The following is an 18,092-nucleotide window of genomic DNA, read 5'->3' as shown; positions in this document are numbered from 1 at the left end:
AAGCAAAACTAATAGCTATTTTGTAAAAGTTTGATATAACAAATTACTATGGCAAAAATTTTGAAAGATGTATCTTTACCAGGAAGTAATTTGGCTTAGGTAAATATTATGACATCTGCTGGCATGCATTATATGATGATTTATTTATGCTGTAGCTGCAGTGTAAATTAAGTGATTAAATGGTTCATCAAAGATAAAATACTCTATGTAAACAAAAAGGTTATGGTTGATATTCTTGTTTTTTTCAGATTCATACCAGAACTGAAGGCTAAATTACTACAAGAAGCAAAAGTCAATTCATTTGTAAAGCCAAAAGAGAATTCTAAAGAAAATGAACTTATAAAAGAGGAAAGAAAGACAATGTGTACAAATACACTGCTAAGTGGTTCAGTTTTGGGTAAGGTAAGGACTTTGGGTTTCATTTTAGTCCATTTAACTACATTATTGGTAGCACTCTAATGACAAAAATAATGCTTTCACAACTCAGATTTTGGATATGTCTATTCCAGGAAATAGAAAAAGAGAAAAAGCCCAAGGAAATAAAAATAAGAGTTATTAAAGTCAAAGGAGGAAAAGGAGATATCTCCGAACCAAAAAAGATAGAGTATGAATGTGGACATTGTCAGCAGGATGCAACTGAAAATGCTCATGCTATGTCTCAAGATACAAAACCTGTAATCATTGAACCACCGAACCCTGTCAATCTCAGCACTAGTTCTAACAGCATAAAAGAAGATCCCCAAGCTAGAGGTTGTATGACGATGCCACCCATCAATCTAACTAGCAGTAATTTAATGGCTGCAAATCCCAATTCGAATCTCACTCACTCCAATCCAAGGTGAGCTGAAACAGGAAAAAGCAGCAGGATGAAAAGGACCTAACTAATGCAATGTTCCTGTATAATTGTATATCAAAGGGTTAAAGTACATAGAGTTTACATATTGACTGGACTTGAAAGTTCAATTGTAAAAAGGGTCATTTACTGGGTGCTTCTTATGAATGCTATAGAAGAAATGAAATTTATTGGCTATATATGTTTAATTTTCCACTAATGTGTTTTGGAGAACCTCATTTAAAAGGAAAAAAGATCCTCCGAAAAGTTTCTTCCATTTTGAAGAGGAAAAAGATGATACGTCCTATGTTTTGTTATTGATAGACCTTGGTTTAACAAAATAAGCTTTACTTCTCTGCCATAGCAAATTCTCTATGTGGAGAAAGGATGGTTGCAAATAGTCTTTCACAGTCAAGTAGCCTTTCAAGATCAAATATTTTGGGAGAAAAAAAGCATATTGAGGAAGCCAGTGTAGCTCAAGTGGTTGAGCACCAGCATACCCCCTATAAGGTACTGAGTTCAATCCGGGTCCCTGGTACCTAAAAAATAAATAAATAAATAAAAAGAAAGAGCATATTTTACCAGTTTTAGATTTAGATGCTGGTACAGGCTAAGAGACCAGTACCATGAATCTGATAAATCTGGTTAGTAAAGGACAGTGTGATAGATGGTGAGGTCTAGCAAGCATCATGCCCAGTTCTAAGTTTCAGCAGAGTACTGTACATCTGGGTGAGGAAGTCAACTTTAGGTTCATTAACCCAAGCAGATCCTAGCAGACTGATCTGGGCTGTATGTTGTAAAGTTTAGTGGTCTGTAGAGGTGGGCAAGTGTCAGTCCAAAGGTATATTAGCTTACATACAGGAAGAACCCAGTTATTCTTAGGTGATCCCAAAACCATGGTTCTAATAATGGTGGTGGTTGTAAGCCAACATTGGACATTCAGAAACCATTAATAAAGAGGTCCAGGTCTAAAACAGGTAGAAGAGACCAAGCAGGGTAGCGGGAATAACCCTAAAACATGATTGTCACTCACTGATCCATGAGTTAGTTGCTCTCTGCCCTATTATAACCCTTCTGTTTAGAGTAATTTGTACTTAAGGTCTCCCAATTGCACTTTGGCACTCAGAGTTCAAACACTAGACTTCTATGATATAACTTGTTCATGATTGAAGGCGAAACAAAGGCACTTCTAAGGAATTCTAACAACTTCTCTTTTGATTTTAAATTATAGCTTAACTGAAAAAGCAAAAAAGAGACGTACTTCTTCACAGTCTATTGGACATGTTATGTACAATAGCAGGCAAGAGGCTACAGGTCCCATTCAAGTAAGGCAAGAAGCTATTCATTAAAATAGGACCTCTTTCAACATTGTCCCCTCTTTTCCTTTTCTCTCTTTTGAGGCTCCAACACTTTAAAATACCTATTTTTAGCTTCCATTTTTTCCCTCCTGAGATGAAAATAGGCCTTCATTTCCTTAGTGTTTCCACAACTTAAGTTAGTTACTTTCTTTTTTTAAAAAAGATTTATTTATTCCCCTCCACCCCCGCCCCCCGTTGTCTGCTCTCTGTGTCCATTCGCTGTGTGTTCTACTGTGTCTGCTTGTATTCTCATCAGGCAACACTGAGGATCTGTGTCTCTTTTTGTTGTGTCATCTTGCTGCATCAGCTCTCTGTGTATGTGGCACCATTCCTGGGTGGGCTGTGGTTTTGCGTGGGACAACTTTCCTTGTGCAGGGGCCACTTCTTGCGCAGGGGGCACCCTTACGCAGGGGCATGACTGTGTGGGCCAGCATTCCTTGCGCACAGCAGCACTGCGCGTAGGCCAGCTCACCACACGAGCCAGGAGGCCCTGGGTATCAAACCCTTGGACCTCCCATGTAGTAGGCAGATGCTCTATCAGTTGAGCCAAATCTGCTTCCCTTTGGTTACTTTCTTATAGCTGAAGTTGTGTATTTAACGTCAGACTTGGGTAGAATAAGTTAAGATTTCAACCTTTAAAAGTCACAAGAGGGAGCAGATATGACTCAAGCAGTTGAGCTCCCGCCTCCCACATGGGAGGTCCTGGATTCAGTTCCTGGTACCTCCTGAAAAAACATCAACAAGCAAAACAAATGAAAAAACCAACTCAGGAATTAGTTGAGTGCCAACTTCCCACAAACAAGGTCCCAGTTCAATCCCCAGCCCCCAGTGATTTTTCACTTCCTAAAAATGTTTTTAGTACCTTACTTCAAAGATTAAAAGCAATTGTTAAATAGATACAACTTAACCACATTTCACTAGAAAAAATGACTAGTGTAATTCATTTACCCATTTTTTACATAGGAAATTGGTTTATTCAAAATTGAAGTGATAAGTATAATATAATTTATAGTAATAAAAAAATTGAAAACACCACAAACACATTCAAGAGCAGGTGACTAGTTAAGTATGATAGTGTAAATCCATATAGTGGGATACATTGTGGAATGTCGTAGGAAATTTAATACTTTCAAATTTCCTATTTTCTCTTCAGTCAGTTTTTATTATTTTTTGTGCATTTAATTGTGTCCCCCTGTAGCAGTTTGATTTTATTTATTAATTCCAAAAAGAAATATAGATTATGTTTGTAAACTGGTAAGTTCCTCTGGTGTGAAAACCCTTTGCCAAATGAGGCAAAACAAGTAACACAGCTAGTTACCAGAATACTGGGTTCACAAGTAACTTTTTTTCCTTTGAGTTTTTCAGTGTTCTTCATAGAGCACATCATTTTGTAATTAGAAAAATAAGTTTTCAATGAGACTAACTGAAGCAGTTTGTCCAAACTCAAAGCACAAAATAGAAATTAAAATTTAAGATTGTGGTTCTCATGATCAAGACTTAGATTCTCAGAAAGGTCAATGTTTTAAAAAAAATTAGTTTAGGAAACTTTTATGGAGTTTTATTTTTTATATGTTTAATTGTATTTTATTCTACTTTTTAATTATTAAAATAACCTTTCAAGTTAGGCATTATCATACCTATTACACCATACAAATGGCTCACAATTCTAGTCTTTTCATTCTATAAATAGTTCCACCCATTTCTTCAAACTCTTTGTTTTTACAGATTTTTTATTTCTTTCTCTCCCCTTCCCCCCTCTCCCCCAGTTGTTTGCTCTCTGTGTCCATTCACTGTGTGTTCTTCTGTGTCCGCTTGCATTCTTGTCAGTGACACCAGGAATCTGTGTCTCTTTTTGTTGCATCATCTTGCTGCGTCAGCTCTCTGTGTGTGTGTGGCGCCATTCCTGGGCAGGCTGCACTTTCTTCTCATGGGGCGGCTCTCCTTACAGGGTGCGCTCCTTGCGCGTGGGGCTCCCCTACACGGGGGACACCCCTGCATGGCACGGCACTCCTTGTGCACATTAGCACTGCGCGTGGGCCAGCTCACCACATGGGTCAGGAGGCCCTGGATTTGAACCCTGGACCTCCCATGTGGTAGATGGATGCTCTACCCATTGAGCCAAATCCATTTCCCCAAACTAACTCTTGTTCACTTGTTTGTTTAGAGCCAAACGGAGAAAGGTGTATTTAATGAACAAACAGGTCAAAGTGACCAAATGGCAACTGGGAACAAAAGGAAGCTGAATTTTTTAAGATCTGACAGGAAAGAATTCCATTTCCCAGAATTGCCTTTCACAATACAGTCAAAGGAGATGAAAGGAATGGAAGGTACACATTTTTTGCATAATCAAATCTGTAGATTATACTATTTACAAGAGCATTTTTGGTAATACAACTTGCATTTATTTCATTGTATGATTTAAGTAGAAAATAGTAAATTGCTGGGAAAAATATTTTCTTCTGATGAGATTCTTCAAATAAGTGGTAAGCATTGTGATTATTCTAAAAGCCACTGATTATACACATTGGATAGACCATATGGTATGTGAATATATCTCAATAAAACTGCTTAATAAATAAATAAATAACTGTGCAAGAATAGCCAGAAAGAGCAGCTATGTACAGCAGGGGAAACAGAGAGATTAAGAGGTGAAGAATTTTCTTGTTTGTGTGTTTGTCTGGTTTTTGTTTATTATTATTGAAATAATGAAAATGCTCTAATAATAATTGAAGTGGTAAATGTATAACTATGTGATTATACCATATACCATTGATTGTACACTTTGGATGAATTATATACCTTATTAATATGTATCAGTAAAATTGATTAGTTTAAAAAACAAAATTTTACAAAAGAAATAAAAATATAACAAAAAAGGAAAAAAGAGAGATAATAATCATGAATACTCCATAAAAAAAATAAGAGGTAAGACTGAAAAGAGATCATTTTAAAGATGATTAAGAAAGCCTTAAAGAATAACCTTTTCAATAGCTCAGTGTTGTTGAGATATTGTATCAGTATTCAAGGAGGGTGGTTTTGGTTCAGTATATGACCTGGAGCAAATTACCTTCCTATGTTTCTCTGCTTATTTGCCCATATAGTAGCAGGAATGTTATATGTGCTTCATGTATCCAAGGATTTGATAAAGTAAGATTTATGACATGTACTGACTTCTTAAAATGAAACATCTTTTTGTGCAGAGTAAATGTTCTTATTTCTCTGAAGAACAGTGACACCTTGTGAAAAGTTCATATAATAGCGAGACTAAGTACTTGCATAGATCAAGAGGAATTATCCACTAAACAGTTACTCTCAGTTTAATATTTGATATTAAACTTCTGCTTAATACTTGGTAGACTATAAAGTTATAAGACAATTAACTTATCTTTGGCACATTTCATAATTATTACTCATGATTTGTTCAGTTCTTTGTTCTTTAAATAAAAAAACTGAGTTTAATGGACTCAATTTCCATTTGAAACTTTTGGGAAGAAAAGTAAAATTTCAAAGTAGGAATAACAAGTTGTCATTGTTCTATATATTTTTGCAAAAGTTAAACAGATAAAAGTGCTGAAGAGGGAGCCAAAGAAAACAGATTCATCCAAAATTCCAACTTTGCTTAATGTGGATCAAAATCAAGAAAAGCAAGAGGTAAATTTTGTTCATTTATTTTATAATTCTTACTAAGGAATGCCATTTGGAGCCTTTGACTTGGTAAATAAATTTATTACTACTACTGGAGATTCATATAAAAATTCAAAATTCTGTAATCTTTTAACTCTAGAAACAGATCTATATTTTTCTAGAATTCCAATTTTTAAAAGTTCCTAACAGTTTTTTTTTGGGTAATGAATACCAGTCCTCATTGAATGTAAGGGTAATAAAATACCTGTATTATGTGTATTGCCCAGGGAATGCCTGTGTTATGTATACTGCTAAACATTGGACAGGTAAGCCTTGCCAGAGGAAATGAATAATGGTATACAGTAATACTGGCCACAAGCACTCACGTCTTTATGTTTAGCTTCTTCCTTCCTTCTCTTTTTTTCCTCTCTGATTTATTCCCCATCTCTGTTATTCACCTACTTTCCTATTTTCATAAAGATTTGCTCAGCTAGCTGTCAGGTAATCTAGTTTCCAGCCCCCACCAGAGTGATTTGCATTAGTCAGCCAAAGGGGAACTGATTCAAAATACCAGAAATCTGTTGGCTTTTTATAGAGGCTATTTATTTGGGGTAGAAGCTCACAGTTACCAGGCCATAAAGCATAAGTTACTTCCCTCATCAGTCGATGCCACTTGTTGGAGCAAGTTGGCTGCCGACATTCAGCCTTCCTCTTCCTTTTAAGGCTCTGTGGTCCCTGCTTCTTCCAATACCAGCTGTAGACCATCAGGCTCTCTAGGCTTTGTCTCTCTCCTCAGGGCTTGATTGTCTTTGGGCTCAGGCTTGCTTCTCTCCACAAGATCAGGTGCAGACTATCAGGCAAACAGCTCAGCTCTCTTCAAGGGCCTCTGCTGTGTCTGAGGAGCTATCTTTATTCCTGTGTTCTTCTCCCGTGTGTTTACTTCCTGGGCTCCAACTCAAAACTCCAGCATCAAAACTCTAGCTAACTCCTCTGCTCTGCTGTGTAGTTTTCTCTGTGAGTCCCTCCCCACCAAAGGGGAGGGGACTCAACATCCTACAATGTGGCCCAGTCAAAGCCTCACCAGTATTTAATCAAGTAAAAGTGAAACCTCTGAATCCAATATAATCTAATATGCCCAGAGGAACAAACCAGTTTACAAACATAATCCAGTATCTATTTTTGGAATTCATAAATAATGTCAAACTGCTACATGGTTCTTGAATTTTATTTGGGAATTTTGAAGCTCTTAACACCCAAAAGAATACTTTCTAAAGGCACTCTTTTAAGGGAAGGGAATTGTGTTGTGCGCCCACTGAATTAAATCACAGATGGCCACCTGTTTTGCACACTTGTGAAGTAATTTCTATATGCAATTTATCAACTTAGTTAAAAAAAAAAATTGACTAAAATTTTTGTTCATGTAAAATTATCACATACTTACAGGAAATTTGAAGGAATTAGAAAATTAGTTATAAACCTTGATCTGAAACTATATTGGAAGGCATTTTGCCTCAGGTTACTTTATAATATTTGAATAAAAGGGTTATCAGGCACTGTTAGGTGTATTCTTACTGTGACATTTAGGACTGTGCCTTTGTTGTGGCATAGAACTTAAGAACTCCGTAATCCAGTTTGCAAAAAGGAGATATTATAGAACAAGAAAGTTATTAATAGTCATCTTTTAGTTCATTATAAAAAGTAATGAGGTCATTTTAAACTATTAAATTTGTGTGATTTATTCTTGGTCCCAGTATACCGAACAGCATACTATTTGCATATTTTTCCAATGATCCAGTGAGATCGGGCTCTTGCATTTGGGCAGACTACTAATGTGCTGTATGTGTTTATCCCACTGTCCTATGAGAGTCCCAGGGAACTTATATTGGAATATAAATTATATTTCAGTGCAAGACAAAAAGGAACTCTTAAAGAAGTTTTGTCATTTTCAGAATAAGTAAGTAAATAGGAAGGGAAAACCCCTCCTTTCTCATATAATATATAACTAAGGAAAGATGACCTTTTTAAAAGAGTGACCTTGAACCAAGTTGTAGTTTTTAGAAATATCAAGAAGTCATTAACATTGGTTGTAGTTTATTTGTACTGCCCACTCATATGCAGTTCCTGATGAATGACTAAAATTCTACAGAAGGCTAGTCCAATGCTTTTAATAAATTAATGTCAGAATTAAGAAAATTTTGTAAATTTTGAGTCTGTAGTTATTTTAGAGCACAAGAGTATATGATGTTTTAAAAAACATAAGTGAGGGAATAGCAACTTATTTGTTCAGTTTCTTGTCTCTGCCATTGACTTGTTTTTTAATTACCTAACCAGATGCAGCCACTTTGCAGTTGTACATTAAACTCCTTCAGGCAATTTAAATGTTTGTTTGAAATAGCAAATACATATATTGAATAGGCTCCATGTCTGAAGGAAAGCTGAATTATTGCCACTGAGTGATTTAGGCAAGAGAAAAAAAAAAAGAGTTCATATTAATGACCACATTCATTTCTATTTGACGATGATAAAAAGGAATATTTTGCTAAACAATCTCCATGTATTTTAAGAAATACCCCTCAAATGCAAAGTACAGTACTTATCTGTGGCTGTATTTTCCATAGTCAGAGACTCACCATTTCCTCAATTAAGGTCCTGTTTCTATTTACTTTTTAGAATACAGGAAATGCACAAACTGAAAGGAAGAAGAACCTGCCAGATGTAGAGTAGAAAAAGCAGCAGATGAAAATTCAGGGAATACCAGAATCATTGTATGGTTTTTAAAAAATCATTTTTATTAATGTTACAAATACAAAAATGCTGATTAGAGAATTCTACAGATATATCATAAATCCTGTACTTATGTGTATATTCCCCTAAATTTGTTTTTAGATTTATTAATTTAAAAATTATTCATGTTTTCTTAATTTATGAAAACCACCTGACTAGTGTACCGTAATAAAACTGTAGCTTACATTAAGTCATATAATTTTATTTGATGATCTATTATTCAATCATGTCATATAATTATAGAAGAAAAGGTTTCTAAATGTGTAATAAAATAAGATCCCAAGATCTGGAAGTATAAAATGTTGCTGAACAAACAAATATATTGATAAGCATGAAACACAGGGATTAATTCCACACACGAATATTCTGAAACAGCATTCAGATAGATCGTGAAGATTTTGAAAATGATGGAAATTGAGCAAAACATTGAAGCAAATCTTTTGGCTTGCCCTGCATTATATCACTTAGTAGTCTACATATAATTTAACATTAATACAGGCAAGGTTTTGGCAGCATATAGTTACATTCTTCTCCCTGGTTCTTACTAGCTTGATTTCTAATTTTAGGGTGGAGATGGCCATTGTAAAGGGAAGAATTTGAAGAGGAACAGATTTTTTTCTGGTAGTGTTTTTTCTTTTAAATAACTTTAAAAGGGCAGCTCTTCCCTTTTATTTTATATACAATAGAAATGTGAAGTGAACTGCTAAGACAGTCATTGATCCGCATTGGCATTGTCCAGCTGTCCAAGTGTTTGTTTTGTTAGCAAAACATTCACTGTTTTTGTCTTTCTTCTTAATTCCAAGACTAATGTAATGCTTTCATTTGGTATTATAAAGGCATCTCCTCTCTGCCTGCTTCTTTACTTGCCATGATTACTATGTAGATGACACATTTGACACATTCTATCATATTACACATACTGTACTTACACTGATGTGTGCCCTCTTACAGTCATATAATCATAAGAAACTGTCTCCTAGGATGCTCAGGCTTCCTGACGTGAGTTCTTAATGAAATATCTTACCCTTGTTTTAAAAGCTATTCATGGGAAGCGGACTTGGCCCAGTGGTTAGGGTGTCAGCGTACCACATGGGAGGTCCGCAGTTCAAACCCCTGGCTTCCTTGACCTGTGTGGAGCTGGCCCACATGCAGTGCTGATGCACGCAAGGAGTGCCATGCCACACAGGGGAGCCCCACGCGCAAGGAGTGTGCCCCATAAGGAGAGCCGCCCAGCGCGAAAGGAAGTGCAGCCTGCCCAGGAATGGTGCTGCACACATGGAGAGCTGGCGCAGCAACATGACGCAACAAAAAGAAACACAGACTTCCGTACCGCTGACAACAAAGAACATTTCAGCAAATAGACACAGAGAATAGAAAATGGGGAGGGGGGGAGGGAAGAGGGGGGAGGGGGGAGGGGGGCGAAGGAGAGAGAAATAATTTAAAAATTAAAAAAATAAATACAAGCTATTCATTACTATTCCATGGTTAAAAATATGTTTTTGGTCAGCAATAAAAGCTTCTGTACCATATTGAAAATGATATGATAATCAAATGTTAATTAAATTATTTTATCCTTTTAAACAATTGCCAGCATGCTTCCAGTTTTCTAGTTCCAGCTGAATGTGACTTTTCTGTGGTACAGACTTTTCGTATTTCATAAAATAAATTATGTACAACCCAGAAGACATATAATACCCAAATTCTGGATTATCCCATTTCTCAAAAAATAATAAAATTAGATTATCCAGTGTTTTACCAGGACTCTACTTAATTTTGTATTCACTAAATAGACTTGAAAAGCAAAGGAAAACATAATTTCCTTAGCCTAGTGTTTTTATCTTTTTATCTTAAAAAATGGTTATTAGAATTAATATAGCTGAGGTTATTGTACAAAATATATCTTTCTAACAGACTGTCAGCTTTAGCAACTAATCTGAAAACTTTTTGTGTCACCACAGCTCCTCCACGGAAATTAGGAGTTGTTCTCTGTGGTAGGTTCAACAGATATAAGCCTCTCCATTGCCTATTACATTAATGTATTTGTTGATCATTACACCAATATCAAAGGTGTTTCAGTTTGCTAAAGGCTGCCAAGGCAATATGTCAGAAATGGGTTGGCTTTTGCAATGGGGATTTATTAACTTACAAGCTTACAATTTTGAGGATAAGAAAGATGTCTAAATCCAGGCATCATCGGGAGATGCTTTCTCCCCGAGCTGCAGCTATGTGCAGTCAGGCATGTGGCAGGGCACAATGGCGACACCTGTTGGTCTCTGCCTTCTCCTCTAGGTTATCTTGCTTTCAGCTTCTAGTTGCGTCCTGCTTTCTCTCTGTTCCAGTGACTTTCTCTCCCAGGCTCCATTGATTTTAGCTTCTAGGAGTTTTTCTCTGCATCATTGCATGTTTCTCCCATTCATAAAGGATGCTAGTAGGAGGATTAAGACCATTGTGGGTCACAAAATCTAATCAAAGGCCCTTAACTGAAGTAATTTAATCAATAGGTTTATACAAAGAGGAATGGATTAGCTCTAAGGACATTATCTTCTGTGGTCCACCCAGCTTCAAACTGTCACAAAAGGATTGTCAATTTTTTTGTTAATGTCTACAAAAATGTCTGCTGTGATTTTGATTGGGATTGTGTTGAGTGTATACATCAATTTGAGGAGAATGAATATCTTAACTGTTAGAGAAAAGTGGTGCTCTCTGGGACATGGAGACTGACACAACTGCAGGCAGGAAGTTTATTGAGAAGCTCTCCCGATGGAGGGGCTCTGAAGATTAGACTTCATTCCGCTCATGGAAGGTGGTGGATATGACTTTATACAATACATCAATAGGCAGGGAAACGTTAGTTCGTGCAGAGGAGGTTAGAGTCTGATATAGCCTATGGTTAAAAAAGGGCTTTAAAAGTGTATGGCTTAGGGGTAGTGGGCTAGGAGGTAAGGTATTCTTGGAATGCGGGGGGGGGGGGGGGGGGAGGGCAGGGGGGTTGATGGCCTGGAAGAGGTAAGGGTCCTTATCTGCTCCATTCTCTCTGTGATATGGCTCATCCTTGGGGGGAAATACACTGTCCTCCACACATAGGGATGTGTGGGAAATTACAAGAGAGCTCAGCAAATATTTTGAGAAGAATGAAAATGAGAACACAACATATCAAAACCAAAGGCAGTGCTGAGAGGGAAATTTATAGCTATCAGTGCTTACATTAAAAAGAAGAAACAGCTAAAATTGAAGATCTAACTGGACACCAGGAAGAACTAGAAAAAGAACAGTAAACAAATACCAAACCAATCCAAAGGAAAGAAATAGTAAAGAACAGAACAGAAATAAATGACATATACACACAAAATAGAATCAACAAAATCAAAAGCTGGTTCTTTGAGAAATCAACCAAATCAACAAATCCTTAGCTAGATTGACAAAGAAAAAAGGAGATAAGACTCAAATAACATCAGCAATGAGAAGGGGGACATTACCACTGACTCTGCAGAAATAAGAGAGATCATAAGAGGATACTATGAACAACTGTATGCCAAAACATATGTAGATGAGATGGACAAATTCTGAGAAACACACAAACCACCTATACCCACCCTAGAGAAGATTTCAACAAACCAATCACAACTGAAAAGATTGAAACAGTCATCAAAACCTCCCAAAGATGAAAAGCCCAGATTAGATGGCTTCATAGATCAATTCTACCAATCAAGCAAAGACAATCTTTTTTTTAATTTTAAAGATTTATTTATTTATTTATTTATTTCTCTCTCCTTCCCCCCTGCCCCGGTTGTCTGTTCTCTGTGTCTATTTGCTGCGTCATCTTCTTTGTCCGCTTCTGTTGTTGTCAGCGGCATGGGAATCTGTGTTTCTTCCTGTTGCCTCATCTTGTTGTGTCAGCTCTCTGTGTGTGCGGCACCATTACTGGGCAGGCTGCACTTTCTTTCACGCTGGGCGGCTCTCTTACGGGGCACACTCCTTGCGCGTGGGGCTCCCCTATGTGGGTGACACCCTTGTGTGGCAAGGCACTCCTTGCGCCCATCAGCACTGCGCATGGGCCAGATCCACACAGGTCAAGGAGGCCCGGGGTTTGAACCACGGACCTCCCATGTGGTAGACGGACGCCCTAACCACTGGGCCAAGTCCACTTCCCAAGCAAAGACAATCTAATACCAATCTTGCTCAAGTTCTTCCAAAAAAAATTGAACAGGAAAGAACACTACCAAACTCATTCTATGAAGCCAACATCACCCTAATACCAAAACCAGATAGAGATACTATGATAAAAGAAAATTACAGATTAATATCTCTAATGAATATAAGTGCAAAAATCCTCAATGAAATATTTGCAAACCAAATCCAAAAATATGTTGAGAATTATACACCACAATCAAGTGGGTTTTATCCCAGGTATGCAAGGGTAGTTCAGAAAAAAAATTCAGCTAGCGTACTAAACCACATTGATAAATTGAAGAAGAAAAATCACCTGATTCTCTTGATTGATGCAGAAAAGGTATCTGAGAAAATACAACACCTTTTCTTGATTAAAAAAAAAAAACTCCAAAAGATAGGATTAGATGGAAGCTTTCTTAATATGGTAAAGTGCATATATGAAAAACCTACAACCAGCATTGTACTTAATTGTGAAAGACTGAAAGCTTTCCTGCCAAGATTAGGAACAAGATGAGGATGCCCATTCTCACCATTGTTATTCCATATTGTGGTAGAAGTTCTAGCTAGAGCAATTTGGCTAGATTAAGAAATAAAAGGCAGTCAGATAAGAAAGGAAGAAGTAAAACTTTCACTATTCACTGATGATATGATCCTATATCTAGTAAATCCTGAAAAATCCACAACAAAGCTAGTAGAATTAATAGGCAAGTTCAGCAACATGGCGGAATACAAGATTAATATTCAAAAATCAGTAGTGTTTCTATGCACTACTAATATGCAATCTGAGGAGGAAATCAGAAAAAAATCCATTTATAATAGTTACTAAAAAAATCAAATATTTAGGGATAAACTTAACCTAGGACACATGGGACCTATATTCAGAAAACTAAAAAACATTGCTAAAACCACAGAAGAGAACTTAAATAAATGGAAGAACATTCGTGTTCATGGATTGAAAGACCAAATATTGTTAAGATTACACTTCTACCCAAACTGATTTACAGATTCAGTGCAATCCCAATTGTATTAGTCAGTCAAAGGGATACTGATTCAAAGTAACAGCAACTGGTTGGCTTTTAAAAAGAATATTTATTTGGGATAAAAGCTTACACTTACAAGACCCTAAGGAGTCCATCTCAACATTACTTCCTTATCAAACTCTGTTGCCATGTTTTGAAGCAAGATGGTGGGTGATGTCTGCAAGGGTTCAGCCTTCCTCTTCCCTCTTAAGGCTCTATGGGTCCAGCTTCTTTCCCTGGCATAGGGCTCCTCTCTCTTCCCAGGGTTCATTTCTTTCCAGGCTCAGCTGCTCTGTTCTTTTCACAAGGTCAGCTGTAAACTATCAGGCAAATGGCTCATCTCTCTTCCCAGAGCCTCTGCCATGTATAATGGAGCTGTCTCTTCCTCTGTACATCTTCTCTGTGCATCTACTTCTGTGTGTCTTCTTGATTGAGTGTCCATTTATATAGCCCACAAAGGGGGCAGGGACTCAAACTAAGTTGCACTGTACTGGTATGGTCAAATCAAAGCCCTTAACACAGTTTAATCAAAGATATCTCAGCTGAATCTAATACAGTCAAAGTGTTTCACACTCATAGGAGCAGACCAGTTTACAAACATAATCATTATCTCTTCTTGGAATTCAGAGATAATATCAAACTGCCACACCAATAAATATTCCAACAGCCTTTTTTTTTTTTTTTTGCAGAAATGGAAAAGCTAATAACCAGATATATTTGGAAAGGTAAGGGGTCCTGAATAGCCAAAAGTGTCTTTAAAAAGAAGAATGAAGTTGGAGGACTCTCGCTTCCTGTCTTTAAATCATATTACTTAGCTACAGAAGTAAAAACAGGATGGTAGTGGCATAAAGATAGATTGACCAATGGAACTGAATTGAGAACTCAGAAATAGGCCCTCACATCTATAGTCTAGTGATTTTTGACAAGGCTGTCAAGCCCACTCAGCTGGGCCTGAACAACCTATTCAACAAATGGTGCTGGTAGAACTAGATGGCCAAGGGAAAGAAAGAGGACCCCATCTCACACCTTATATAAAAATTAATTCAAAGTGGGTCAAGTACCTAAATATAAAAGCTACAACCATAAAGCACCTAGAAGAAAATATAGGAAAACATCTTCAAGCTCTTGTGGTAGGCAGTAGTTTCTTAAATCTTATACCCAAAGCAAGAGCAACAACAACAAAAAATACTAAGTGGGACCTCCTCAAAATTAAACACTTTTGCCCCTCAAAGGACTTTGTCAAAAGGGTTAAAAGGCAGCCAACTCAATAGGAGAAAGTATTTAGCAATCACAGATATAAGGGTTTAATAAGCATGACATATAAAGAGATATCATACAACTCAACACTAAAAAGACAAACTACTTAATGGACCAAAGACTTGAAAAGAAAATTATCCAAAGAAGAAATACAAATGGTGAAGAAACACACAAAAAATGTTCACTAGCAATTAGGGAAATGCAATGAGATATCATTTCACACCTATTAGACTGGCCACTAATAAAAAGTTGGAAAACTGTGAGTGTTGGAAAGGACTGGAGAGAAAGGAATGCTTAATCGCTGTTTATGGGAATGTAGAATGGTACAGCCACTGTGGAGGACTATTTGGCAGTTTCTATGGGAGTTGAATATAGACTTGCCATGTGACACAGCAATACCATTACTAGGTATATACCCAGAAAAACTGACAGCAGTGGCACGAATAGACATCTGCACACCAGTGTTCATGGTGGCATTATTCATAACTGCCAAAAGTTGGAAACAACTCGGGTGTGCATCAACTGATGAATGGATAAATTGCGGTGTATATATACGATAGAATACTATGCAGCAATAAGAAGAAATGAAGTTGTGAAGCATATGACAACATTGATGAACCTGGAGGACATTATGCTGAGTGAAGCAAGCCAGACACAAAAGGACAAATACTGTATGATTGGGCTGTTTTAAACTAAATATATTATGTAAACTCATGGAACTAATAATTAGAATATAGGACACCAGAAAATAGAATGATGGTAGACAATGGAAAGCTGAGGGTTAATCTGTGCAGGATTGGTTAAAACGTTGTTTGTACATCTTTGGAAATGAATGGAAATGGTGAAAGCACATCATTGTGTTTGTGACTAGCAGAGCTATTGTATGGGTATGACAGTGGTTGAAGGGGAAAGTCTAAGGACATGTACATCACTAGAAGGAAAGCTAAAAAAAGTAACATAGGACTATATAACAGTGAAACCACATGTGAAATATGAATATGGTGATATTGCATACATAAGACTGTTTTACAAAATATAAATACAAATAAACTAGAGAGAAGGAAACAAAATAGCAGCTATGTACAGCAGGGGAAGCATAGAGAGATTGAGAGGTGATGAGTTTTGTATGTTTGGTTGGTTGGTTTTTGTTTTTTTCATTATTATTATTACCAGAATAATGAAAATGCTCTAAAAATGATTGTTAGTGATAAATGCAAACCTATATGATTACATAGAATACCATTGATTATACACTTTGGATGGATTTATCCTTTATTAATATGTACCAATAAAATTGACTTGTAAAAATAGTTGTAAATATATGCAAAGAACTAAATGAAATCAGGAAAATGAGAAATGAACACAAAGAGAATATCTGTAGAGATGGAAATTATGAAAAAGAACCAAAGAGAAAGCTGAAGACTACAGTAACAGAAATTAAAAATTTTGTAGAGGGGTTTAACAGCAGATTGGAGTTGGCAGAAGAAGGAATCAGAGAACTTGAAGGTAAGTCAGTTGAAATCATCTAGACTGAGGAGCAGACCGGTGGTACACCATTAAGCATACAAACTTGATGACTGTCCTTAAGGTGGTCACGTAAATGAATATCCTTCCTAGATAATATACACGGCTGTATTAAGTGTTCAAGGAATATGATGTATACAACCTACAATCAAGTGTTCAAAACTTGGATTGATGAATAGATAGACGGATGGATGGAGAGACAGAATGACATGAAAAATGTGGCAAAATGTTAAAATTGGTGGGTCTGGTTATCTGGTGTGGGGGTTAGGGGTGGGTTGAGTTCTCTATATGGGGTCTGTACTATTTTTGTAACTGCTGTAAGTTTGAAAGTATTTAATAATAAAAAGTGAAAAAAGAGAAGAACAAGAAATATATAGGGATTAATGAGGCAAGTGTGTTTGAGTTGTATTTCTGGTATTGTATTTCATTTTCTTCATAGGACTTTGTCTTGCTGCCTTGCAAATATTTGTTACAATTTTTTGTTTTTAGCAAATGGTTAAAATAATAAGCTGCTTTCTTAAAAAATGAAAATGTTCCATGGTGTCTAGAACGTGATGATGATGGAGTTTGGAGGGTCTTTGAAAGAAGATATAGTCCTGATTTCCATGTTTAATTCATTTCCATTCCATCATTGTAGAACCCTCATCAACTTTACCCAAGGAGTTGGATTTCCAGGGCCTGGTAACAACAGCTTAAAGTGTAGTGGCAGTACCTACTAAGTCCACAAATATGGTAGGTTCCTACTGCTGAGTCAAAATTTTCATTAAATTCAAGATCAAGAAAGCCATACCTTTTAAAACATACAGTTCTATAAACACCAGAACAAATGATACTAGTACATAAGAATGCCAGGAAGAGTAGTAAGAAGACAAGGTAGCTAAATTCAGAATTGTACTGCTGCCCAAAATGTAAATTATAGGGTCTCTAATATAAATTGGGCGAGGTCACTGAAACAATTAACAGAAGTGCACAGGGAACTGATCAAGAAATCTTACATGATATGTGAGCCATAGGTCACAAGATAACAAAAGAAAACAGGAATGCATTATTTTTATTTTAATAAAGGGCAAAAGGATAGAAGCAAATAAAATGTCCTGCTATCCTACTAACCTCCTTACTGCCTACCTTTTCCTTTGCAGAGGTATAAGGAAAGCTGAAAAGTGATGATTCTGTAAAGGCAACGTAATGATTTTTCTTCTTTTCTGAAAAAGTAATCCTGAGGCCAGTTAACATAAATATATACTCACGAAAGATGTGATTAAAGACTAGCCGAAAGAGAAGAGAACAAAACTAGTGAAAGAGTTCTTAAAGTTGTGTTCTATTCAAAGTTATCTAATATATTATCATTCATCCTAGGATTACTATGAAATAGTTAGTTGCTATTGACTAGTTATGAACTCTTATTTGGGAAACAAATGTAGCACCCTTTGTAAAGTGTCATAGACAAAAAAAGAACAAATTTGTTCACCTTAATTTTGAAACCCAGAGACCTAGAAAGGAAAGAACAGCTTCCTTGCTGTTCCC

At 36.6% G+C, this 18,092-nt stretch overlaps 1 protein-coding gene across 3 annotated transcripts in view; it reads left to right on the top strand.

Annotated features, from left to right (window-relative positions):
• The window catches only part of CDKL3 (cyclin dependent kinase like 3), a 126,353-nt gene extending 110,001 nt beyond the window's left edge, over positions 1–16,352 (top strand). Inside the window, exons 8-13 of one of the 3 annotated variants that reach the window (XM_058278799.2) lie at positions 249–402; positions 510–838; positions 2,064–2,157; positions 4,355–4,517; positions 5,744–5,841; positions 14,477–16,352. In XM_058278799.2, coding sequence (XP_058134782.1) covers positions 249–402; positions 510–838; positions 2,064–2,157; positions 4,355–4,517; positions 5,744–5,841; positions 14,477–14,491 — 853 coding nt within the window. In that variant the 3' untranslated portion in view covers positions 14,492–16,352. Of the gene's footprint in view, positions 1–248; positions 403–509; positions 839–2,063; positions 2,158–4,354; positions 4,518–5,743; positions 5,842–8,484; positions 8,599–14,476 lie in introns of those variants that run through there. The other 2 variants (XM_058278790.2, XM_071210036.1) reach the window with 2 other exon arrangements.
• The last annotated feature ends 1,740 nt before the right edge of the window (positions 16,353–18,092 follow it).

This window comes from Dasypus novemcinctus, chromosome 2 (genome assembly GCF_030445035.2).
Source record: "Dasypus novemcinctus isolate mDasNov1 chromosome 2, mDasNov1.1.hap2, whole genome shotgun sequence".
NCBI classification, from domain to species: domain Eukaryota; kingdom Metazoa; phylum Chordata; class Mammalia; order Cingulata; family Dasypodidae; genus Dasypus; species Dasypus novemcinctus.
The sequence above is the reverse complement of the archived record's forward strand: the minus strand, read 5'-3'. Positions and strand labels throughout refer to the sequence as shown.